Source organism: Mercenaria mercenaria, chromosome 14 (genome assembly GCF_021730395.1).
Source record: "Mercenaria mercenaria strain notata chromosome 14, MADL_Memer_1, whole genome shotgun sequence".
Taxonomy (NCBI): Eukaryota; Metazoa; Mollusca; class Bivalvia; order Venerida; family Veneridae; genus Mercenaria; species Mercenaria mercenaria.
In genome coordinates this window covers 37,854,157-37,881,423 of record NC_069374.1, presented here as the reverse complement: position 1 = coordinate 37,881,423, position 27,267 = coordinate 37,854,157, and the positions used below count along the sequence as shown (strand labels likewise).

Here is a 27,267-nt window from a genome sequence, read left to right as displayed (position 1 = left end):
TTGTATTTTGATTCAAAACACTAGATTTGGTGGAAAAGACTAGTATGATATTTTGATTTTATTGTAAAGATTTTTCAGTGTTCATAATTCTTACCTTACACATTTGTTTTTCAAAGTTTTCTGAAATGCCAAAAAAATAACCCTTAAAGTTAATCAACCGTTAGCGTAATCGCCTGTTATAGGTTCGAACAACTGTGCCCTGATGTCCATAATCTTATGGTTTCAGCTTGTTACATGTTTATTATCAGTTTATCTATATGTTCTGGATAATTATATGCGCGTATTATGTAATGACTCGAGCGTCTATCTGTCCGTAATAATTCGTGTCCAAAGCATATCTCAAAAATCAAATTATTGACTTTAAATTTGTCATGTAGGTAGGAGACGATGTGCAGAGCGCATTACCAAGGTCAGTGGGCCAAAGGTAAATGTTACAAATGGAGCACAAAGGTCAAATTTGTCCCTATATGTCGTGTCCTATTGATAACTTACTAGCTATTGAAGGCATTGACTTTAAACTTGGCATATAGGTAGCTGGTGATGAAACAATGTGACAGTTTAAGGAAGTAAGACTAAATTTGGCACATGTGTGATAAGGCGATGTGCATGAACAAATCCGACTGTCAAAGGTTATGATCACAAATGGATGTCAAAGGTAAAATTTGTCACCATGTTTCGTGCCCGGATGACACCACGAACTTACTAACTATTCAAGGTGTTGACTTTAAACTTGACAAAAAAGTAGGCGGGATAAGACAATGTGTAGAGCGCAAGAATTGGATAGTTAGGACGAAGGTCAAGGTCACAAATGTAGCCCAAAGGTCCAACTTGTCTGTCATATTTTGTGTCTGAAGAATTTCTTGATAACCGTTCAATGTATTGACTTCAATTAATGGCGCATATGTAGGTGGCAAGGAGACAATGTGCACTGCACATGAATCAGGTCAGTAGGTCAAAGGTTAAGGACATAGAAAAATCAAATGTGTCTTTTTTACTTTATGTCCAGAGCACAACTTTAAAAGTATTCAATGGAATGTAGTGGGGTGGTGATGTGTCACAAGGTGAGTAAAATGTGCAGCCATACCGGACCCGGCGCACCGGAATACCGTTACTCTACCGACTGAACTAGCCGGTCACTTACACATTTTCTTCCGTTTTAATAATTTCGGTAGATTTCGAAGTGTATGAGCCCATTTAATTGCGTAAACCGTAGATGAAACAACGGCATAGGAACACTTTTTATCTAATAACTCAGTTAAATACATGGAAATAAGTATTGGTGAGGCTGGAACACTATTACCTCCCTTTGATTTGATATAATTCTCCCATTTAATAAAATAAGAATAATACTTTTTCACAGTACTGTCACTTTTAGAGTTTACAAGAAAATCTGCCATCTTCCGTGCTGTGTCTGTGAAAGAACTGTCTAAAACGCCTGTCTTCTGCACTTCTGTCTTTATGCATTGTGCCAGATTTAAGCCTGAAGAAAACATCACAAATATAGCAATATGCAAATCTTATTCAAATCTTATAGCAATCAAACTAAAACTCAACGGCCTCCCATCGAAAATGCCGTTTCTGCCACAACCCCGCTTTGTAAGAACTCCGGGCTGAAATTCAAAAACATCTTTAATGAAACTTGCTCGTGTTCCCGAAGGAAACAGGCAAGGCCAGAAAGGTGCTGAATGCCAACAAGGTACAATTAAAGTGCCACTGCATTTGACCTGCTTTATTTTACTGATGCACCGCACAATCAATCTTGGAGGTGGAACCAACCAATTGTTTTCGCCTACCCAATTGTGTTCAAAAGCGTCTATTCCGGAAGTTCCAGGACACCAGTATCTGGAATTAAATTTCTTACATTTGGCATTATAATGACATGCAAAGCGATCGTACGTATGAGTTCCCCATTTGTCGTTTAAAACTTTAAAAACCCATTCAACAACTGACCAATCATCACTGTCTGTACACCTGCTGAGAAAATCGGCATCAGTATTATATTTCCTTGGCAACCATCGTGAATGCAATCTTATGTTATTATTAGTGCACAATTTATCTACCTTTATAGCAATCTGCTGTAAATGAGGCTTGTTACTACCTGATTTTAACACTGTACATACATTTTTATTATCTGTGTTAATCAAGACTTCTTTCCCTTGCAGCTCGGGAATAGATGAATGTACTACCCTGTACACTGACTCAAGCTCACGCCATGTAGAACTTAAATTGCTCTCGGATTCTAACCAAGAACCTACTACGTCGCTCTCTGTGCTACCTTGTATATAACCACCGACACCCAAATTACTTGCGTCAACAAAGACGTTGGCATAGTTACAATTTCCAGATCCACTGGCGTCAACACAGACGTATGTCGTATCACCTGATTCAGACTGTAACGGGCTCTTATTTAAATTTCTTAGATTTTCCCTCCAAAAAATCAGTTCGTCAAAAGCACCACTGCTTAACTTAACAGGAGCGCACCAGCTTGCTCTACTATTGACACAATCATATAAATATCTGGTTCTCAGCCTTGCAACAGACCCAAAAACAAACATCATCGATATCAACTGTCCCGTTAAGCATGCTAATTTTTTCACAGGAAATAAGACTACACCCTTGCATACTGATTTAATCAAGCTCTCTAGAAACAGCTCTGTTCTACATATTCGATCTTCTGTAACTTTTAAAATACCATCCCTTGTATCCCAAAAATATCCTACCCAAACGGATTGCTGTGTAGGTTCCCACTGACATTTTTCTTCCGCTATTAAAAAACCAAACTTGATTAAATCTTGTCTAGCAAAAATACTATATTCTTTTGCCGTATCAAAAGTACTGGCTTCCCCTAGACCGTCGTCTAAAAACATAACGATCTTCATTCCCAAATCTCTCCATTTCTTGATGACTACTCTTAATATTTTAGTAAAAATATATCCAGCAGTAGATATACCGAAAGGCAAAACTCTGAAAACATAATATCTTTTTTGCCCGGACTCTGTCCATGAAAAACCTAAATAAGTAGTATGCTCTGGAAAAATCATAATGTGGTGATATGCCCCTTTAATATCAAAAGTATAGAGAAAATCACCTTTTGTAAAAATCTGACTCGCTAAATCATGATTTTCATAGCAAAACTTATACTTAAATAGCGATGGATTAATATGCCTGCAATCCAAAACCAGTCTTGGCTTACCACGTCTGTTATATGCCACAGTTAAAGGGTTTACTACATATGGCACATTTGTAACTTCTGCTATGCAACCTTTAGATAAAAGGGTTCGAATCTCACTCGAAACGAATTGAATATTTTCTCTGGCGGTCCTGTTATTTTCAAGTTCCACAGACTCTGGCAAAGTTTTAAATGGCAACTTGTAGCCTTCCGAAACTACCGTTAAAATATAGGTTCCTGGCTCGGCCTCTCGCCAGTGCTCAATGCAAGACTTTAATCTCCCACACGGAGACGCCTCTATATCTGAAGTATTCTTATTTTCAGAAATAACATTTTTACTCAAATTATTGTTACATGTGTCATATAGTCCCAATTTCGGGACATCAATCTTTTCAAAAGAATCAATATCATGTTTCACAGATGAACAAAAATGTGTACTTATCTGCATATTCTTATCTGTCTGCGCCTCCGCGCGGCACTCTGCACGCCAATGTCCTGCTCTCCCGCACTTGAAACATAGACCTGGTTTTCTGTTTGTCGTCTGCTGATTCTGAGGGCGGTTTTCGGTTGCGCTTGCAGATGATGTTTTTATAGTTGTGTATGGTGCGTAACGTCTAGACCTTACTCTACGTTCCTGACGTACTTTACGGTCTGCCTGAATCTGCGCCCGATAAATTTTCTTCTCGTCGTCGGAATTTTCCGCTAGAGGATGCGCCTCATATTCTTGGACGACCGTGCTCTGACGAATCGGCCAACTTTATGCATTTTTGACGGTGTAATAAAATGTCCATACCTTCTGAAATTTTTTCTCTAGCGTTTTGAGCAGCCGAGTTAGAATCTTCGTCGCCGATATCAGCCATGAAACTATCTGCTTGTCTTAGCTTGTCCATTACTTTAGCGTTTACCGTGAACTGCTGCTCGTGACCTTTCTTCTTGAAACTGTAATTTTCAAGCTTGGAACACGCCGAAATCTGATTCTGCGAAATATTGTTCATTTTCTGTTCAAAATGATGCAGCTTAGATTCTATTAAAGTCTCTAACTTTGACAAAATTCTACTTCCTGCCTCCATTACTCTCTCCGGCTGCCACGTGTCCAAATCAAAATGATTTATACGAAGTTCTCTGTGTGAAATCGTCTGGTAGAATGACCACTTACGTATTATATTCTACACATTGTCATAATGTCTCGATTCAATAAACACGACTGACCAATTTCACCCTGTTGAATACGTAACGCGATAGACAATAATTTCACGCTATTACTATCGAACCGCGTGAAATTTTTATTAAATGGGGAAAAATATGACCTTTATAAACAGGTTTTATATATAGAAGGGGCCATTATTCGGAAGTGGTATGACAGTATTATGCATAAACACTTTTAGGAAGAATTTGAATTGTTTAAAATAATAAACTTCTAAAAAACATTCACGTATTGTATTCATTGATAAAAATAAATGTTCTCTGCTTTCAGTGACATGTGCATGGACTCGCACAGCAATAAAAGGTTTACAGCGTAAACAAAGTAATCATAGCTTAACAACAACTTTACGATATCATTCAAATATATTTACCTGTTTCAATCGTTGTAATGGTATGATATAATGTTACCACTGTATTAAATGAAGAAAATGATCGCCAAAGTGAACCATACTTCCTAATAACGTAGGCCAGTTTTAACAGTTTAACTGATTTTCAACTTTTACTTGTACGTAGAAGTTGACAATAAAGTATGGATACAGTACAGTGCTTTGGTACCAAATACAGGAAGTCATAAAACAAATATTAAGCGTAATAATAACGTTTTCCCGCGGTAACCACTTTTTAACAACTAACTATGTTAGAGTGTGTACAATGATATTAAACAATGATCAATTACTACTAAAAACAAACAATATATTGATTAGCTTACCTGTTGTTAAATGGAAATATATAATCATAAAACTGAAACAAAGAAACGTCCTAGTCATTTTGATCAATATTATTGTCTGTCTCTCGTCCCAATATAAGTTATTACTTGTATTCGTTATCAATCCAAACTATGAGTAATTCTATTTATAAAATGTTGGAAATTCCCGCATATTATCACGTAACGCTACATATTAAACACAAACAAATACGATTATGAATTGAACAGATTATCGGGTGACCTAGTAGACACAAAAAGGCAGTATCTTGTTGCAACGTTATTATGTACAAGTCCCCTTTGAAGCGAGTTAAATACATTCTAATGACGTACTGCTAGAGTGGAAAATGTCAATTTAATTTTAAGACAATACGATTTAGTACGACCCAGTGTCGGACATATTCTATATAGTATAACCCTGGTTGGGCGGTAGCTTTAAGCGATTCCATATTTAGTACGATCAAGGGTCATACATATTTGAGCATGTCCAACCTAGGGTCATACAAATTGGAATATGTCCTAACTAGAGTTTTGTTAATTGGAATATGTCCGATCCAGGATCGCAATAAAGAAGACGGTTGTTATAAAAGGTCATACTAATTCGGGATTGTCATTAAGCTAATTTGAATATGTCTGAACCAGGTTCATACTAATCAAGATAGTAAAATCCTAGGGTCAACCTCATAACTCAGAATTTTTCTAAAGTTAAATGGAATTATCTTAATTCAGGGTCGTACTATTTTGATTTAGTATGATCCTGGTATCATGCTAAGAGATTATGTCTGATCCATGGTCGTACTTAATGAAGTAGCTTAATTGCTATATAATTATTCATGATTTTGGCGGACGTTAAACTGATTAAACAGGCGTAATTAGAACGCATGATAAATAAATAATAGATAAATTAACAAAATATTTCAAATACATTTTACAACCGTCAAACATAATGAATTAAATTATGATATTATCCAGTGGATATTCATACCAGTTTAATGAATAAGTAACTTTCAGTCACAGGTAAGTAGAATTGTTTTTTTTTTATTTCAAACAGGGATTTGACTTTGGCCAATATGATCAAACACATGAAAATCCAAGATAAGTTGAAAATGATTATGTACATCACATTAGTCTAGTTCTTAATGATATTATTATTGTTTGCGAAAAACAAACATTTCTTGATACTTGATAACATGTGATCTCGAATCTTCGAAACAAAGCAAGTAATGACACTATAATTCCATTATGATAGTTTCCTAAAATTTCTACTTCTTTTTAATTCGATATCATCAACTAGGTTTTAGTTTTTTATCAAAAGTGGAGTGCAACGGTCATGAAACGTCAAGATTAAGTGATGACAGGTTTAAAAAAAAACAAAAACAAAAAACATGTATATAATTCTTATAGTTTTATTAGTTGAAACGTTTTCAAGTTTTATGCCTAGTGGCTAAAATGCAAGATTTGCATAAGAATTGTAACACGGAATATTGCCTTCAAGTTAAGAAGTGTTGTCTCCTATTTAGCCTTTTAACTTTTAGAGTATAGACCGCTTCATTTATCCTTAGACATTTTGTATATTAGTAAGTGAACCTTAATTCTAGTGAAATCTTTTAACATATTCTATAGTAAGTCTTTGATTTTCCTAACAGTATACGGTTTCATCTTTTTGTATAACGTTAGTTTCTAGCGCTTATTTGCTCATTTAAGAGTTTTATTTCTTTGTAGCAGTTTTATTTGATATTTCCTAATATTGTTAATACTTAAGCGTCTTTCTAGATTCTGATATATCACGAAGTCTACCCCCTAAGTACATTTTGTATAGCATTTATGTTTTTAAACCTTCCGGTAATGATCAGTTTTATATTTGGAATTCCCCTTATTTCTCCATTTTGGTTGTGTGATCATTTGCAATAAATTCAGGTGTAAACACTACATTGGTAATAAGGTTATCAGATTACCCTTTATACCGTTAGATAAATGGAAGTTTCGAATTCCAACATTTATAAATACGAGTGTTTACATATTCAATATATTTCTTCTAACGTTAAAACAGGAAGAGAAAATATATAACGAAACGTGAATTCATACCTGTATTGATATTTTCGTGCAAGTAAGGCCATTATAAATATAATGCAAATCATATGTTTGAAAATAGCGTACATTTGAGCTTCAAGGTTGATGTATTTTATGATATGAAGATCCACTCCTCACTGATATAAAGATTCCGCCACTCCTCACTGATGTGAAGATTCTGTCACTACTCATATGAAGATCTTGTCGCTCCTCACTGTTGTGAAGATTCTGCCACTCCTCACTGATGTAAAAATTCTGCCCCTCTTCACTGATGTAAAGATTCTGCCAATCTGTATAGATCTGAAGATTCCGCCACTCCTTACTGATGTAAAGATCCTGCCACTCCTCACTGATGTGAAGATCCTGCCACTCCTCACTGATGTGAAGATTCTGCCACTACTCACTCATATGAAAATTCTGCCACTATTCACTGATATGAAGCTTCTGCCACTCCCCACTGATGTGATGATTCTGCCAGCACTGACAGATTTGAAAATTCTGCCACTCTTCAATGATATAAAGATTCTGTCACTGCTCACTGGTGTGAAAATTCTGCCACTCCTCACTGATGTAAAGATTCTGCCACTCCTGACTGATGTGAAGATTCTGCCATTCCTTACTGATGTAATTTATTTAATATTTATTATGTTGGGTTTAACGTCACACCGATACAATTATAGGTCATATGGCGACTTTCCAGCTTTGATGGTGAAGGAAGACCCCAAGTGCCCCTCCGTGCATTATTTCATCACAAGCGGACACCTGGGTAGAACCAACGACCTTCCATAAGCCATCAGGATGGTTTCCTCACATGAATAATTCAACGCCGCGAAAGAGGCTCGAACCCACATCGGTGAGGGACAAGTGATTTGAGGTCAGCGACTTTAACCACTGGGCCACGGAGGCACCCCTTCACTGATGAAAAGATTCTGCCACAATCTTACTGATGTGAACATTCTGCAACTCCAAACTGATATGAATATTCTACCACATCTCACTGGTTTTAGGATTCTGAAACTCTTTAAGTTTATGAAGAACCTGCCATTCCTCACTGACGTGAAAATTCTGTCACTATTCACTAAAAGGAAAATTTTGCCACTATTCACTGATATGAAGATACTGCCACTCACCACTAATGTAAAGATTCTGTCACTCCTGACTGATGTGAAGATTCCGCCACTCTTCACTGATGTAAAGATTCTGTCACTGCTCACTGATGTGAAGATTCTGACACTCCTCATTAATGTAAAGATTATATACACCTGACTGATGTGAAGATTCTTCCACTCTTCAATGATATAAAGATTCTGCCACTCCTAACTGATGTAAAAATACTGCGACTCTTCACTGATGTGAAGACTCTGCCACTCCTCACTGATGTGAAGACTCTGCCACTCCTCACTGATGTAAAGTCTGTCACTCCTCACTGATATCAAGATCATGTCACTCTTTACTGTTGTGCAAATTCTGCAACTCTTTACTGATCTAAAGGTTCTGCTACTTCTCACTGATGTGAAGATTCTGCAAATCCTCACTGATATGAAGATTCCACCACTCCTCACTAATGACAAGATTCCGGCATTCCTTACTGATGTGTAGATTCTGCCACTCCTCCCTGATATAAAGTTTTTGCCACGCCTCACTGATGTTAAGATTCTATAACTCTTAATCTAACAAATAGCTCCATGTAGACTGACGCTGGTATCTGTTAAAGTGACTGCAGTAGCTCCATGTGTACTGCTGCTGGTATCTGTTAGACTGACTGCAGTAGCTCCATGTAGACTGTCGCTGATATCTGTTAAAGTGACTGCAGTAGCTCGATGTAGACTGACGCTGGTACATGTATCTGTTAAAGTGACTGCAGTAGCTCCATGTAGACTGTCGCTGGTATCTGTTAACGTGACTGCAGTAGCTCCATGTAGACCGCCGCTGGTATCTGTTAAAATGACTGCAGAAGCTCCAGGTGTACTGCCGCTGGTCTCTGTTAGAGTGACCGCAGTAGCTCCATGTAGACTGCCGGTGGTAACTGTTCGAGTGACTGCAGTAGTTCCATGTAGACTGCTACTAGTAACTGTTAGAGTCACTGCAGTAGGTCCATGTTGACTGCCGCTGGTGTCTGTTAGAGTGACTACAGTAGCTCCATGTAGAATGCCGCTGGTAACTGTTAGAGTCACTGCAGTAGCTCCATGTTGACTGCCGCTGGTATCTGTTAGAGTGACTACAGTAACTCCATGTGGAGTACCGCTGGTAACTGTCCGAGTGTCTGCAGTAGCTCCATGAAGACTGTCGCTGGTATAAGTGACTGTAGAAGTTCCATGTAGACTGCCGCTTGCATCTTTCAAAGTTACTGCAGTAGTTCCATGTAGACTGCCGCTTGCATCTGTCAAAGTTACTGCAGTAGTTCCATGTAGACTGCCGCTTGCATCTGTCAAAGTTACTACTGTAGTTCCTTGTAGACTGTCGCTTGCATCTGACAAAGTTACTGCAGTAGTTCCATGTAGACTGTCGCTTGCATCTGTCAAAGTTACTGCAGTAGTTTCATGTAGACGTGCGCTTGCATCTGTCAAAGTTACTGCTGTAGTTCCATGTAGACTGCTGCCTGCATCTGTCAAAGTTACTGCAGTAGTCCATGTAGACTGCCGCTTGCATCTGTCTAAGTTACTGCAGTAGTTCCATGTAGACTGCCGCTTGCGTCTGTCAAAGTTACTGCTGTAGTTCCATGTAGACTGCCGCTTGCATCTGTCAAAGTTACTGCAGTAGTTCCATGTAGACTACCACTTGCATCTTTCAAAGTTACTGCTGTAGTTCCATGTAGACTGCCGCTTGCATCTGTCTAAGTTACTGCAGTAGTTCCATGTAGACTGCCGCTTGCATCTGTCAAAGTTACTGCTGTAGTTCCATGTAGACTGCCGCTTGCATCTGTCAAAGTTACTGCAGTAGTTCCATGTAGACTACCACTTGCATCTTTCAAAGTTACTGCTGTAGCTCCATGTAGACTGCCGCTTGCATCTGTCAAAGTTACTACAGTAGCTCCATGTAGACTGCCGCTGGTAACTGTTAGAGTCACTGCAGTAGCTCCATGTTGACTGCCGCTGGTATCTGTTAGAGTGACTACAGTAACTCCATGTGGAGTACCGCTGGTAACTGTCCGAGTGTCTGCAGTAGCTCCATGAAGACTGTCGCTGGTATAAGTGACTGTAGAAGTTCCATGTAGACTGCCGCTTGCATCTTTCAAAGTTACTGCAGTAGTTCCATGTAGTCTGCCGCTTGCATCTGTCAAAGTTACTACTGTAGTTCCTTGTAGACTGTCGCTTGCATCTGACAAAGTTACTGCAGTAGTTCCATGTAGACTGTCGCTTGCATCTGTCAAAGTTACTGCAGTGGTTTCATGTAGACGTGCGCTTGCATCTGTCAAAGTTACTGCTGTAGTTCCATGTAGACTGCTGCCTGCATCTGTCAAAGTTACTGCAGTAGTCCATGTAGACTGCCGCTTGCATCTGTCTAAGTTACTGCAGTAGTTCCATGTAGACTGCCGCTTGCATCTGTCAAAGTTACTGCTGTAGTTCCATGTAGACTGCCGCTTGCATCTGTCAAAGTTACTGCAGTAGTTCCATGTAGACTGCCGCTTGCATCTGTCAAAGTTACTGCAGTAGTTCCGTGTAGACTGCCGTTTGCATCTTTCAAAGTTACTGCAGCAGTAGTTTCATATTGAATGCCGCTGGTACATGTTAAAGTGACTGCAGTAGCTCCATGTAGACTGCCACCTGCATCTGTCAAAGTTACTGCAGTAGCTCCATGTAGACTGCAGCTTGCATCTGTCAAAGTTACTGCTGTAGTTCCATGTAGACTGCCTCTGGTATATGTTAAAGTTACTGCAGTAGCTCCATGTAGACTGCCGCTGGTATATGTTAAAGTGACTGCACAAGTTCCATGTAGACTGCCGCTTGCATCTGTCAAAGTTACTGCTGTAGTTTCATGTAGACTGCCGCTTGCATCTTTCAAAGTTACTGCAGTAGTTCCATGTAGACAGCCGCTTGCATCTGTCAAAGTTACTGCTGTAGTTCCATGTAGACTGCTGCTGGTATATGTTAAAGTGACTACAGTAGCTCCATGTAGACTGCCGCTTGCATCTGTCAAAGTTACTGCTGTAGTTCCATGTAGATTGCTGCTGGCATCTGTTAAAGTGACTGCAGTAGCTCCATGTAGACTGCCGCTTGCATCTGTCAAAGTTACTGCAGTAGCACCATGTAGACTGCCGCTTGCATCTGTCAAAGTTACTGCAGTAGTTCCATGTAGACTGCCGCTTGCATCTGTCAAAGTTACTGCAGTAGCTCTATGTAGACTGCCGCTTGCATCTGTCAAAGCTACTGCTGTAGTTCCATGTAGACTGTCGCTTGCATCTTTCAAAGTTACTGCAGTAGTTCCTTGTAGACTGCCGCTTGCATCTGTCAAAGTTACTGCTGTAGTTCTATGTAGACTGCCGCTTGCATCTGTCAAAGTTACTGCAGTAGCTCAATGTAGACTGCCGCTTGCATCTGTCAAAGTTACTGCAGAAGCTCCATGTAGACTGCCGCTTGCATCTGTCAAAGCTACTGCTGTAGTTCCATGTAGACTGTCGCTTGCATCTTTCAAAGCTACTGCAGTAGTTCCTTGTAGACTGCCGCTTGCATCTGTCAAAGTTACTGCTGTAGTTCCATGTAGATTGCTGCTGGTATATGTTAAAGTGACTGCAGTAGCTCCATGTAGACTGCCGCTTGCATCTGTCAAAGTTACTGCAGTAGCACGATGTAGACTGCCGCTTGCATCTGTCAAAGTTACTGCAGTGGTTCCATGTAGACTGCCGCTTGCATCTGTCAAAGTTACTGCAGTAGCTCCATGTAGACTGCCGCTTGCATCTGTCAAAACTACTGCTGTAGTTCCATGTAGACTGTCGCTTGCATCTTTCAAAGTTACTGCAGAAGTTCCTTGTAGACTGCCGCTTGCATCTGTCAAAGTTACTGCTGTAGTTCTATGTAGACTGCCGCTTGCATCTGTCAAAGTAACTGCAGTAGCTCAATTTAGACTGCCGCTTGCATCTGTCAAAGTTACTGCAGAAGCTCCATGTAGACTGCCGCTTGCATCTGTCAAAGCTACTGCTGTAGTTCAATGTAGACTGTCGCTTGCATCTTTCAAAGCTACTGCAGTAGTTCCTTGTAGACTGCCACTTGCATCTGTCAAAGCTACTGCTGTAGTTCCATGTAGACTGCCGCTTGCATCTGTCAAAGTTACTGCAGAAGCTCCATGTAGACTGCCGCTTGCATCTTTCAAAGTTACTACTATAGTTCCATGTTGACTGCCTCTTGCATCTGTCAAAGGTACTGCAGTACATGTAGTTTCGTGTAGACGGTCGCTTGCATCTGTCAAAGTTACTGCTGTAGTTCCATGTAGATTGCTGCTGGTATATGTTAAAGTGACTGCAGTAGCTCCATGTAGACTGCCGCTTGCATCTGTCAAAGTTACTGCAGTAGCACCATGTAGACTGCCGCTTGCATCTGTCAAAGTTACTGCAGTGGTTCCATGTAGACTGCCGCTTGCATCTGTCAAAGTTACTGCAGTAGCTCCATGTAGACTGCCGCTTGCATCTGTCAAAACTACTGCTGTAGTTCCATGTAGGCTGTCGCTTGCATCTTTCAAAGTTACTGCAGTAGTTCCTTGTAGACTGCCGCTTGCATCTGTCAAAGTTACTGCTGTAGTTCTATGTAGACTGCCGCTTGCATCTGTCAAAGTAACTGCAGTAGCTCAATTTAGACTGCCGCTTGCATCTGTCAAAGTTACTGCAGAAGCTCCATGTAGACTGCCGCTTGCATCTGTCAAAGCTACTGCTGTAGTTCCATGTAGACTGTCGCTTGCATCTTTCAAAGCTACTGCAGTAGTTCCTTGTAGACTGCCACTTGCATCTGTCAAAGCTACTGCTGTAGTTCCATGTAGACTGCCGCTTGCATCTGTCAAAGTTACTACAGTAGTTCCATGTAGACAACAGCTTGCATCTGTCAAAGTTACTGCAGTAGTTCCATGTAGACTGCCGCTTACATCTGTCAAAGTTAATGTAGTAGCTCCATGTAGACTGCCGCTTGCATCTGTCAAAGTTACTGCAGTATTTCCATGTAGACTGCCGCTTGCATCTGTCAAAGTTACTGCAGTAGTTCCATGTAGACTGCCGCTTGCATCTGTCAAAGTCACTGCAGTAGCTCCATGTAGACTGCCGCTTGCATCTGTCAAAGTTACTGCAGAAGCTCCATGTAGACTGCCGCTTGCATCTTTCAAAGTTACTACTATAGTTCCATGTTGACTGCCTCTTGCATCTGTCAAAGGTACTGCAGTACATGTAGTTCCGTGTAGACGGTCGCTTGCATCTGTCAAAGTTACTGCAGTAGTTCCATGTAGACTGCCGCTTGCATCTGTCAAAGTTACTGCAGTAGCTCCATGTAGACTGCCGCTGGTATATGTTAGAGCGACTGCAGTAGCTCCATGTAGACTGCCGCTTTTATACGTTAAAGTGACTGCAGTAGTTCCATGTATAATGCAGCTGGTATCTGTTAAAGTGACTACAGTAGCTCCATGTAGACTGTCGCTTGCATCTGTCAAAGTTACTGCAGTAGGTTCATGTAGACTGCCGCTTGCATCTGTCAAAATTACTGCAGTAACTCCATGTAAATTGCCGCTTGCATCTGTCAATGTTACTGCTGTAGTTCCATGTAGACTGCCGCAGGTATATGTTAAAGCGACTGCAGTAGTCCATGTAGACTGCCGCTTGCATCTGTCAAAGTTACTGCAGTAGTTCCATGTAGACTGCCGCTTGCATCTTTCAAAGTTACTGCTGTAGTTCCATGTAGACTGCTGCTGGTATATGTTAAAGTTACTGCAGTAGCTCCATGTAGACTGCCGCTTGCATCTGTCAAAGTTACTGCAGTAGCTCTATGTAGACTGCCGCTTGCATCTGTCAAAGTTACTGCAGTAGTTCCATGTAGACTGCCGCTTGCATCTGTCAAAGTTACTGCAGTAGTTCCATGTAGACTGCCGCTTGCATCTGTCAAAGTTACTGCAGTAGTTCCATGTAGACTGCCGCTTGCATCTGTCAAAGTTTCTGCAGTCGTTCCATGTAGACTGCCGCTTGCATCTGTCAAAGTTAATGTAGTAGCTCCATGTAGACTGAGGATGCTGGGAAAGTTTGCGGAAGAATACATTGTTTACAATAGTGATGTCATTCAAAGTCAGCCGATGCTCTTGCATTATGGTCGACATATTGTTTTTGTGTGTTTTCAATAGCATTTGGATTATTTTATACAAGCAACATGGTCTGGCAACAAGTGAAAGAATAGAAAAACAAAATAAAACACTGTAGACTTTGTCAATTTAATATGACTCAAAGAAGAAAAGTTTTTAATACCGTCATACCTATTCATAATGTACATGATATGTACATGTTAATAGTGATCATATAGAGTATATAGTATAATTAAACAATGCAAATGTTTCAAGAATCTCAAAAAGACTGTTCAAATATCAGCATTTCTTTTGAGTCAGTATTACTTCTTCTTCTCATTTCTTTGTGTGTGTTTATGTATCATGATCTCAGGTATGAGTAAATGGATGCGGTAGATGAATTGTTATTCCAAATATGTGTGCTTCGCCGTGATCAATGTACACATGACCGTGTTTGATTTCATGTCTTTTCGGAACTTCTGGTACTGGATTTCTATAAAAAAAACAACAACATTTTTTTTTACATTTCTATGAGTGCTATAATTGTAACAAAACTCGTGGTCTATCAGGGATTCTATATTATGGAAGATCGGACTGAAATATATATTCATAATTCAAATTATATTTTAATAATTATTGGAAATGCTAAAACAATGAATAGAAAAACACGAAAATGAAGTTGCTACCGTTTAAGGGTCGCCTCAGTTGTAGGTTCTGGTACAGTCTTATCGGATTCATGGGATCTTTCTAAGGGATTTTCTTTTTCATAGCTTGAAGGCGTTACAGCTGCAATAAAAGAACAACAGTAAATTTTTAAACCTTAAAGGTAGACACCACATGCATGAAAGTTAATATACCTAAGAAGTGTAAGTACACTTATGTTTTCAGAAGTTCCCCACAGAAATCAGACCAATTCCTCAGGCTTCGCATTCACTCGCAAACACGTTTACCAATGACATCAAAACTAGTTTTTCCCGAAACCGCTTACGTGAAGTAGATTCGAAAAAGTTGTACATAACACTTTTATGCAGTCGGTTTATTACACGACTGTTACACAAGTCTGCAAAAGGTTTACCTTATCGTTAAATGACACAATATACGATGTTATATGTGTAAATGTGCAATGTCGATAACAAATAAGTTCCTACTATTGTTTTATTTAAATGACACAGAAAAATTAAATACTACGCAATAAACTTAAAATATATTTAGTATCCTATTAGAAACGTCTGTTATAAGTATACCACGTTTTCTTTTGTAAATCACTAAGGAACCAAAACCAGCAGCGCCTACGACAAGTATAGATAGCACAACAATGAGAGCTATATATCCAGCGGATAAGCCATCTTTCGTTTCTTTACTTGCACCAGTTTGTCCTTGGCTGTTCTTTTCTGCATCTAGTTATATATATATAGAGAGAAAATACAAGAAAAGAAGTCAGATATTTTAAAACTAAAAGCACTTCGATTACTTTATTTAATGACTACGAACAAGTTTAGAAAAAAGAAATCAAGCTATATCACGGTGTGTATGCATATCGGATCCCTCCTTGCCTTTTTTATCGTAACATTTGTTTTATCAGTTGACACAAGTCCAAACGAAGATGGAATGTAGACGGAGGGTACTGACTCGGATGAACATCGTGCAAAGTTTATGAAACTTAAATACGACTTTTATTGAATACAGCAAATATCTAGTATCTTAGATGTGAAGCTGTTTATCCCACCTTATTTATAAATACACTTTATTTGGTTATTTTCATCATGTTTCCTTAAAATCAATCTTTGTCTCGCAGGATCCCTCTAAACTCTCTGCACCCGGCACGGGAACTCTCTCGGACAAAATGTTCTATATATCGATTTTCCGAGCTCCCTGACAAAGCGGCGACGTTGGAGTTTATTGTTTACCATAGAAGGTCCTGTGCGCGGACAGAGAGGGATCCGTTTTCTCATTTACCACAGAGAGGGATCCGAAATGCATACACACCGTGTTATTGTTTATATAAGATTACTTCATGGAATTTTAAACTAAATCTGTAGGCAAATTATGTTTTTATGCATAAACCTGTGTTCAGGTCGAATATTTCGATTTTCCGAGCTCCCCTACAAAGCGGCGACATTGGAGTGGTAGTTCACTGTTTACCCGTAGAAGGTCCTGTGCGCGAACAGAGAGGGATCCGTTTTCTCATTTTACCACAGAGAGGGATCCGATATGCATACAAACCGTGTATATCACGTTAAACGTTTTAATCTACAACAGTCATTGAATTCTTTCTAAAAAGCTTGGCAAATTTAAAGGATATTACTGATACAAGTTTAATTATGTTGTCTAGAATTAACAAGAGTTGTCTAATGACAACGCGACTGACTGTTTGGAGCCCTTCCACCGAATACTTACTTACATAGAAAAACTTTAATAACTTTTAGTTGAAAAGGGCCATGATTCTGCCAAAATGTAAGCTAGAGATGTGAAACATGCCATATGAGTTTACTTCATGATGCCAAAGTGTACAGCAAATGTGAATACATTTGGTCAAGCTATTCCTGAGAAACATGCTTACATGCAAAACGTTCAAAAGTGTCTGTGTTAAAACAGGCATAATTTTAGCAAAATAAAGGCTAGAGTTATTTCACTCGTCCTGTGAGGTCATAATGTCAAAGACAAGTGTAAAGTTTGAAAGAATTTGCCTTTGTAGTTTTTGAGAAATCTACTTACATGTAAAACTTTAACCAAAATTTCTAAGTTAAAAAGGGGCACTATTTTGATAAAAAAAAGTCATGTAACTAATCATGTGAGGTGACCTCATGATGCCAAAGGCAAGTGGGGAATTTGAAGACATTTGACCAAGCAGTTTTAGAGAAGCCTGCTTACCTGCAGGATGTTGACACCGACGCCTATGAAAGAGTGACAACAAAAGAGCTCTATTACTTGAATAATCAAATAGTTGAGCTAAAAATAATGTCTTTGAGTATTCCTGAGCAATATTATATTTATATAATTTACCTTCCAATAAGCAGTCTGTAACATTTTCCCATATACCCGTAAAAGGACATACAATCTCTCTCGTTGTGCTTTTGTAACCAGAATCACATATGACCTCTGCTGTTGCTCCGTACGATGTATTACCGTCATCTCGCAGATCTACATATCCGTGCTGAATCGATGGTACTGGGCCACAGTCTAATATAACAGTGGAACGTGTTTTATATACTCGTATATCATGTATATGATATCTTTAACAAACAACATGAAACAAAAATAGTAAGTCTTTTGAAAATATTGGGAACTTGCCTGTTATAGAAGGAAATATATAATGGGACCAATACAGACCAGGTGCGTGCGACTCCAGCTCTTGGGTAAGAAAAATGTGACTTATCGCTAAGCGAGATTCAGATCAGTGTAAAACAGTAAATATTACTTTTTGTATCCTTCTGAACACTACTTAGAATACCTAAATGTTCAGTCTGTGAGATACTTAATATTCATTCAAGAAAGATTTATAAATTTCTGCTTTCCCATTTCTACGTGATATTGTATCAAGTTACTTGATATTCCCTTCACTGGATTTAAAAAAGTTAAACAAATGCGAAAACTTTACCACAAAAAGGCAGTTAATTTTATATATAACCATGACAGAGTTATAGTTCTTCAGTTCTTCACTACCCTTACTTTGTAAACTCAACGATAAATTACCCCAGTGGAGTTACACTTACTGAAATGCTAACAATTGACAAAAATTAGGTACAGAAATGGAGATAACTTATTCAAGGCAGACTTATGGTTATTGTGTATTTCCAGTTATATTCAATTATTATTGTACCAAGTTACATTAAATTCAATTCAATCAATGTAATGTAAGTCTGAACAAAGACAAAAAATATGAACATTAAGTACAATAAGAAATACAGGCAATTTTGTTTGAAACAGTCAGAGCTATAGTACTTGTTATGTCAACTTTCTATATGAGAAATTTCATTGCAAAGTTCTAATGAAATATATTCATTAGTTTCATGGATATTAAAGAAATAAATGCCATATTTTCTAGGTCCAATAACCCACATTTGATATTAAGTAGTTGGGAATAATTTAGTCATAGAACTTGACTTGATCCCAGGTATGTGTGGTTTCAATCCAAAACATGCAGATGTACTGAGAAAAGTTTCACTGTTTGAATATTTTTTCAAATGCACAATGGAAAATAATGTCGCCAAAACTGAGAGTTGAGACTGGGTATGTGTATGTGTACTTTCATTGCTTTCGGAGATGTTCTAAGGAATCAACAAGTCCAAAGTGGAAGAACTTTGTCAAAATAAAAGATGGGATCATCGAAGTTGCTGTATAAACTCACAGTAGGTTTTGCAAATGTCAAATCAAATTAACTAATCGGTTTCAGAAATATTGAAGGAAATATCAGTAATGGAAAATTTTGCATGTGAAGATGGAAGTACTGTTTTTCAAAACAAACGTCAACAGATCACCTTTCGAAATTATACTGTGTGAGTTCAAGAAATATTCAAGAAAACTATTCTGGACGGACAGGACGACACTGGGGCGGCACTGGGACGGACGGGACAAAGTATTTCCAACAAAGCCTCTACCGCAAAAATATTGTGGGGGGAACAGTGTTAATAGGACTCCGAGATACTACCGCAAGTAATTTACTCATATATGGTTGTTCTCCCTTTTAATAGGTACTTTGCTGTCTATTATTACTGAGATGCAGCTGTCGCGTAGATCATTTCCTTGTTTACGTAGTTGTATTAGCATTTTATTTGACAAATTACCTTTAGGTGTACAATTAACTGTATCCCAAGATCCTGTGGATAGACAAGTAATCATTGCCTTGCTGCCTTCATAGCCTTGAATACATGTAACATCTGCTGCTGCTCCGTAAGTTGAGTTATTAATATCATCTAGAGATGCGGAGCCGAACGCTACTGAAATACTCGACCCACAATCTTTAAAATAAACAAATGAATGAAGTATTGCCATGCAATACAAATTCCGCTACTGGAACGTGACTAATTATCTCAAATGCAGTTTAACCTAATGATCTGATATATGTCAATGATGTATGTACAATAGTGGGTATTCTGCATGACACATTATCTCTTTATGGGGAACATTTGTGCTAAGTAATATTAAAATCCCAGCATGGATGACTGGGCAGGCAGAAAACCATATTGACCTTTGATCTTCAAGTGTGACCTTGACCTTTGAGCTATAGCCAGGGGTTTGCGCATGACAAGTCGTTGTGTTATGGGGAACGTCTGTGCCCTCCTCCCAAAATAAAATCCCTTCATACAGATGACCGAGTTATGGACATGAGAGGAGAAAAAAACCCTACTGAACATTGACCTAAAATAGTGACATTGACCTTTAAGCTAGGGGCCTGGGTTGGCGTTTGCGCATGACAATTTGTCTCATTATGGGAAACATCTGTGCCAAAACATATTAAAATCCCATTGACGAATGACAGAGTTTTGGACCGGACAAAGAAAAATCAACCTAATAAACATTGACCTCAGAGTGACCTTGACCTTTAAGTTAGGAATCTCGGTGTTGTGCATGACACATTTGATCTTGACCTAGGGGTCTGAAAGATGTACATTACACATCGTCTCATTATGAGGAACACTTGTGCCAATTTATATTAAAGTCCCATAATTAAAGTCCCTTTATGGATTGTTGAGTCGGACAGGAAAAAAGCCCTGTTGGCATTTCACCTCCAAGTGTGACTTTGACCTTAGAGCTAGGGTTCCAGATTTTGTGCACGACACGTTGTGTCACACGAAATTGCGGACGGAAGGAATGACGGACCCACGGACGAAACATCATTTCAGGTTTATGGTGTATTTCTTTTATTAATTTCTGTTGTTAGCTTATGGGCTACTAGCCCTTAAACCCATTATTCACGGAATTATCCTATTGTTTTCTTTTGCTCTCTGTACCGTTAGAAAGCTTAAACCCTGAATGTTTGCTCGGACGGACAGACGAACTAACGGGCGGACTGTAAAGCGCAATCCTATAGTTCCCGAAGCTAGTTTTCAACCAGTAAGGGACTAAAACTATTAAACATTCGTTGTAACAGTCATTTAAATCTTAGAACAATCTATTTTTACTTTAACTGATTGTGGCTTTTGATACCAAAATCGATTTTTATCAATTACCTTTTGGCAAACATGTTGTGTTATCCCACACTCCTGATACCATACAGGTGTTGCGGCAAAAAGTAAATGCATTTGGAGAAGCAAGGAGGTTACCGTTAATGGTGCAGTAGAAATCATAGAAAACAGTGGTATCATGTATGTTGAGACTAAGCTTCAAACATTATTGAAATTAGGGTTGTTACATACCTTTCACTGTGCAAACAACACCTTCCCATGATGCATTCGCCAAGCATGTCACTTCGGCAGTGACGGTTTCATACCCGTCATCACAGACGGTTGCGGCCTTGGATTTGTAACTAGTGTTTCCCTGTTCCTTAAGTTCGAGGTATCCATTTGGAATTGATGGCAGTGCACCACAACCTTTAATTTTAAGGACTTGATATTACTTTTGATAAATCGTACTAAGCGTAAATATTTGATATTCAAGTATTATTAAGGAGTTCATTTATTCATTATATTAAGCCGATTAGTATGATCATAGTTTGCTAACTTCAGAAATGTGTGAACTTTAATTCACGTATTCACACCCTGTCATTGTGATGTAGTCATTATGTTCTGCACATTCGGATCAATTTTGTGTTTACAATATTGATTAAACACTGATTTAATACGCTTAGAAAATCGGCCAAAAAGGTGACAGGATCATGACATTGTGATTTATCTTTTTCTCCCTTTTTTAAACTATTTTTGGACCTCAGGCAAGATTTGATTGTTGGATTCTGTGGGAAAATCACAATTTTGATGATATTTTTTGAGAACTAGATTTTTTTTTATCACAATGTAGATTTTAATGAGGCATTTTCACAGTTGTAAATCAACATATTGTCTAATAAATGGTCAACTAAAATAGTTTTAAGATACTGCCCGTGATTTAAAGAATCTGCAAATTTAAAGCGGATTTGAAAACAATATTTGGAATTATTTCACAAAAAAGAAACATTCCTTAGAATGTAATGATGCCATTTTATAAATACACACACAGGATGACATCTAAACGCAGGACAAGTTTCCTCTCCGTATGCCTGGTTCAGATTTTATTCTATGTTATCAGGATAAATGATTTCCGGTATATCAAACATGTAGAATTACTAGTACCTTAAATCACTTAACAGTTAGCTGAAACGCTGATAATATCTTGAAGAAAAAAAACGTACCAACACACCAGGATTCTTGCTCTGAGGAGCAGCTTATACTGAATCTTGTGTCTGGTATAGAGGCTGAAGCAAAACAAGAAAAGAAAGAACATAAATGGATCAGACAAATGACAGTTTGAGGTATGCATCGCTTTTTGACTATATGTTGTCTTTCATATCTAATTTTATAACTATTCATTAATTCTTTAAGAAATGGGTTTGAGAGAAACACCCCTAATATTCAATAATGAGTTAAATAAAAGCATTATTTACCGCTAAATCCAAGAAAAAAGTAGCCTTCCTGGTCCTCAGCTTCATTGTCTAGAAAGGTAACTTTTACGTAATGTGTATTTAAAATGTTCACTATGATTGGCGAACCATAATAACTTTCACATCTGATGTCTTTTAAACTGGTGTTTGACCCTTCGACGAAATCTAAACTTTGGTTGCAGTACGATGTATCATAGTACAAGTCGGCATCGATGGTATAGACATGTATACTTGAGGAGCAATTGTACACTTCAATTGAGCAGGAGCAAGTGGCATCTCCGGTTGTTACACTCGGGTAATTTTCATTTGTAAGGTACAAGGGAGGTCCGTCTGATGAGGTTGTTCTACTTGAACATATTGACACAACTCGAGTTTCTGTAATAACAAGCATTATTTTATTTCATTTTACGTTAGAAATAGCAGATCTGAATAAATCGTGCATATACAGATGCATTCTTGTATTAAATATACAGTAGTATTTTACCACCTGAGGACGTTATAAACAAAAAAGTATTTGGTAATACGTCTAAAGTAAACTGCTTTGATGTCAGACATGTTCTTGGTTATCAAATACATTTTTTTTTCAGATATTTATCCAAATGTATAAGTAATAGCCTGTCTTACCAGGTATACAGTAGTATTTCACTTGCACATAAGAAGGTTCCTTTGTACCCAAATTGCAAAAGTCACGACTGCCTGCAAGGTCAAGATCACAACTTTTGTGTCCCGAACATATCCGGCGGATATATGCAGTTTCTAATTCTGTTGAATTAACCAAACAGTCTTCGCTATCGAATGTGCAACATGTGCTGTCACAGCCAGCTCTGTATGCAAATAGAACACGTTCTACTGCAATGACGTCATCGCCGCAATTCAAACTGAATGGACTGAAGCTGCAGAAGGATTCCGTGCTCATCGTTTCTAACAAATGCAACTGACCTGAAACTGAAGACTGATAGTGACAATCACGAAAAACGTGAGCATTTCAAAGTTACTTCGTACAAGGCCCTGTTTATTTTCCTATTAAAGAAAAGAACTGCCTGTTTATTTTCCTATTAAAGAAAAGAACTGCCTGTTTATTTTCCTATTAAAGAAAAGAACTGCCTGTTTATTTTCCAAAGAATTGAAACTGTGTTATTATGCAACAAAGTCATTGTTAGTACGTCATAATAATTTTGTCAAACGGCGAAGCAGCACGCTGGAAAAGAAAACAACATAAATCAGGCTAAATATGTTGGACATCGTTTGTTTGTACGGAATAATCCTTGATATTATGTTAGAATTGAAGTACAGTTGAATAAAGTCATTGTTTGTCAGATGCGTATTATCGATATAATGTTTATCAGATAAAATATGTTTCTTATTTGGGAATGATTTGTGCTTTAACACTATGTAGGCCTACTTTCATGATGTCGTTTATCAAATAGGTTCGTTCATAGTAATATAATGTATTTTGTGTCGGACTGGTAATTTCTACAAGGAAATGTTACAAACTGACAAAAATTAAGTATAAAATTGGAAATAACTTTACCATTATCCGAGGCAGACTTATGATCATTGTGTATTTCAATTCCAGTTATATACAATTACAAATATACCAAGTTACATTAACTTCACGTCAATGAATGTAATGTCAGTCGGAATAAAGAGAAAAACTATGCAAATTACTATATATATAAAAACAATAATTTGTCTTTTCTTAAACAGTCAGAGCGTACTTGTTATGTCAACTTGCTACTGCAAAGTTTTCATGAAATAAATACAGTCGTTTCATGGATATTAAAGGAAAAATGCCATATTTTCTAAGTGCAATAACCCATATCTCTCACTTACTTACTTTAGAATTTCATGTGTTCTGTGTGCCATTTCCTTGCAATAACCGTTACGTTAGTAAAGCGCTTAACACCAAGTATGCCGACAGCTAAAAAGGCTCTTTCATGTGTGCTATATTTTCACGGTATCTAGTCATTGTTTGTCAGATGCGTATTATCGATATAATGTTTATCAGATAAAATATGTTTCTTATTTGGGAATGATTTGTGCTTTAACACTATGTAGGCCTACTTTCATGACGTCGTATATCAAATAGGTTCGTTCATAGTAATATAATAGGTATATGAAATTAACGAACCTTGATATGTTTAGATATATTTGGCATTAAAATCGTAATAACATAGCATGATATATAGTAGCATTTTGTTATTATGTAAACATCAGAAATAATATCATTTTAAGATGAATTTAATGCATAAAAGGTCACGAATTTTGGGCAGAAATCCCTTTTGATATATAGTATTTTATATTTGCGGTAAAATTAAGTTGAAATTTTGTTTTCATTTGAACAAGCAAACGTATCTAAATCAAAATATAGATGAGTTTTATCTACACCTTTGATCAAATGTAGCATCTTACAGTGCTGTAGACTTGAATTATATGTAGTGTAATGTAACAGATTCATTCAAAAATTGAAAACATCAATTAGCGAACATCATTTCTGAAATAGAATCGCGTATATTTAAAACTGTCTTGAAAAGTATGTCTTTGTCAGAAGAATATTAATAGTTACCTGAATTCCCTCTCATCCTCAAATATTTGTGTATTTGCTGTCTTTTCTGTATATTTTCAGGTTTATGATTCCATGCTCTAGTCTTAAACAAAGTGTTTGATCATTAAAACAAATATGATTAAAAGTAAAGAACACAATTATAGCTGACGTTTTAAATTAAAATTTACCTGAACAACTAAGTGGCAGAAAAAGGTAGAGAAATAAGCCAATAAGAAACCCCAACATTCCGCTTGTTTGAAGGTATGTCTTCCAGTTAATTATTTAACAAACTGTTACGTGTCTTTACAATTTTATGGAATACTTCATTGTATACATCATTGAATAAAAAACAATAGATGAACTGCTGTCTTATAACTCGGCTACGAAAATAGATTAAATACTTAACCGATATAGCTAACGTATTTCTTTTGTTTTACAATTAAACTACTTATTATGGCAGACAGATATTCTATCCAGTTGAGCGTCTAACTTATTTGCTTCTGAACTTTCATGTGTTTTGCGGCCCATTCCTTGCTATAAATTAATGTTAGTAAATGTGCTTAACACCAACTATCTCGACAGTAAAAAAGACTCTCTCGCGTGTTTTATGTTTTTACGGTGTTTAGGTCCTCGTCGTTTATATTACCGTGCCCAGTATATCGGAGCGTAGGGCAATGAAGCCTTGCAGCTCAAAAACTGAAACCATCGAGTCCATTTGAAAAGTGTCTATAAACAAGGATTAAAAGAATTATGAGTTATAAGGCTCTCATGGAACTTCTGATACAAATAGATTGCTCAGATCAATGTGTATTCTGTAAAACGTGACAAGTATGCTAGTTGCGGTATAGGTAGCTCGTTATACGGTGTAAAAATGTTAAAAAGTAGCTCTACGCACAACGTGATATGTTTATTTAGAAATTTGTTCCGTATGACAAGCTTACTAAAGAAAGCTCGCTACTTCCAGCCGGTATACTTTTATCATATTGGCTTGAAACTTTATATGTTGTAATGGCAAAACTCACATGCACATTCCTGAAATTCCTGAAATAATACCGATTTTGATAGAAATAGCTAGTGCTTACATACTTTAAAAGCTTTCTATATAGAAATGTGTATTACAATTGTATAGATTTTCTAACTAAAAACCATTTGCTTCAGTAACAGTTTTCATGTGTGAATTTATTTAGTATACAAACTTGTACATAAGCAGTAAAGATCTCCAAACTTGGAAATGCACGCAATATCGAGAGTACGAGACATAATTATGAACTTTATGTGGCAAGTTCCATGAGAAGCAATATTCTCAAGCATTTGTCCTAGTAGCAAATTTTCACTTACTTATTTTTTGTTGCGAGGCTCCGCGGTAAACTGTGCTACGAGGTATCCCTGTGGCTTTATTGGCTATGTGCGAACATGTCTGAAAATACAACTGAGCTCCCATTTATATTATGGTGGCTGATTCCTGCTATTTCGCGTTTTCGCTCCGCAACTCCGCCGAGCGAAAACATGAAAATTAACAAATTAAAATGGCGGTGGCTCGGGGCAAAAACTCGCTATTTAGCGGGGGCGCAGAGCGAAAACACGATGATTAGCGGGGTAGCGGGGCGAGATTTGGTAACTGGTATGTCGGGGGCGCGGGGCGAGATTTAGTAACTGAAATGTCGGGTGCGCGATGCGAAAACTCGACGTTTAAGCAGCGCTAATTATCGTGTTTTCGCCCTGCGCCCTCGACATACCAGCTACTAAATCTCGCCCCGCGACCCCGCTAATTATCGTGTTTTTGTTCCGCGCCCCCCTTCCCCCCCCCCCCCCCCCCGCTAAATAGCGAGTTTTCGCCTCGCGCCCTTGCCATTTTAACTTGTTAACTCTCGTGTTTTCGCTCGAAGGGGTTGCGGGGCGAAAACACAAAATGGCAGAAATCAGCCACCATACATTTTATCTGTAATGATAGACAACGAACAAGCATGGATAATGCTGTTGGATAGTTGTTCATAACGTTTGCTTCTGAAGTCATTTGCAATGTCAGCTGTTCAGGTTATAAAAAAGACAAAAGATCAATGCAAAGTTTTACTGAAAACGCAATTAAGATGAAATTTCCTACGCCAGGTTAATTCTATTATTACCACAGCATATTCTCAAAGAAGGTCATGTTTTATTTAAGTTCATTTAAGTATCTAGAACACTAACCACATCATGTAGTTATATGGACTATGGCTATGCGCCCGGTACATAATCATACTGAGGCTACGAAAACGGGATCAGATCTACACATTTCTTGAAATTATCTTGAAATGGCTTCCGAGGCGATGATTAACTACAATGATAACTAATTGCATGTTTCTTCTTACTAAGACAGCTATTTGGTATAGCAAAGGGCAAATATATTTAATATTACTTTTGATAGAATCCATAGACATTTCGGTAAACAGTGAAATGCTGAATTGCTAATGATACGAAGGTGACTGAAACCTAGTAAACATGTGTGTCACCTGTATCCGTGCAACTTACCTACCTTAATTCGTACATACCAAGTTTAGAATTTAACAAGACATTTTTCTGTATGCATCGTTATATAACATCGACACAGGATACGTTTAACGTAATATTATGTCAAGTTACAAATAAATTAAATGAAAACGTGACATCAGAGTAATGTGTGTAATTAAGTCAAAAATTGTACAGTATTAATGAGCAACTTTAGTTCACATGTATTGACATCAGAAATTTCGTTAGGGACATAACTCACCAAATCATATTTAACA

At 37.8% G+C, this 27,267-nt stretch overlaps 3 protein-coding genes across 4 annotated transcripts; all 3 read right to left on the bottom strand.

The window, feature by feature from the left end:
* Nucleotides 1-1,371: 1,371 nt before the first annotated feature.
* Nucleotides 1,372-4,239, bottom strand: LOC128548167 (uncharacterized). Its single transcript, XM_053522593.1, has 3 exons — nucleotides 3,963-4,239; nucleotides 1,777-2,857; nucleotides 1,372-1,480 (listed from the first exon to the last, which is right to left on the bottom strand). Exons 1-3 carry the CDS (start codon nucleotides 4,237-4,239, stop codon nucleotides 1,372-1,374), a joined length of 1,467 nt encoding a protein of 488 aa, XP_053378568.1.
* A 4,576-nt stretch (nucleotides 4,240-8,815) lies between these two features.
* On the bottom strand, nucleotides 8,816-14,368 carry LOC123526790 (serine-rich adhesin for platelets-like). Its single transcript, XM_053522592.1, has 7 exons — nucleotides 14,135-14,368; nucleotides 12,935-14,024; nucleotides 12,299-12,901; nucleotides 11,669-12,175; nucleotides 10,676-11,635; nucleotides 9,988-10,592; nucleotides 8,816-9,877 (listed from the first exon to the last, which is right to left on the bottom strand). The coding sequence occupies exons 1-7, from the start codon at nucleotides 14,366-14,368 to the stop codon at nucleotides 8,816-8,818; spliced, it is 5,061 nt and encodes a 1,686-aa protein (XP_053378567.1).
* A 155-nt stretch (nucleotides 14,369-14,523) lies between these two features.
* LOC123528183 (uncharacterized) lies at nucleotides 14,524-24,802 on the bottom strand. 2 transcript variants are annotated; one of them, XM_053523278.1, is made up of 10 exons: nucleotides 24,694-24,802; nucleotides 22,585-22,905; nucleotides 21,964-22,335; nucleotides 21,712-21,774; nucleotides 20,744-20,917; nucleotides 19,172-19,345; nucleotides 17,391-17,567; nucleotides 15,632-15,784; nucleotides 15,074-15,173; nucleotides 14,524-14,880 (listed from the first exon to the last, which is right to left on the bottom strand). In XM_053523278.1, exons 1-10 carry the CDS (start codon nucleotides 24,749-24,751, stop codon nucleotides 14,757-14,759), a joined length of 1,716 nt encoding a protein of 571 aa, XP_053379253.1. In that variant the 5' UTR covers nucleotides 24,752-24,802; the 3' UTR covers nucleotides 14,524-14,756. The 2 variants fall into 2 exon arrangements, with proteins under 2 accessions (XP_053379253.1, XP_053379254.1); XM_053523279.1 differs by lacking the exon at nucleotides 24,694-24,802 and adding an exon at nucleotides 24,527-24,671.
* Between the last annotated feature and the right edge of the window lie 2,465 nt (nucleotides 24,803-27,267).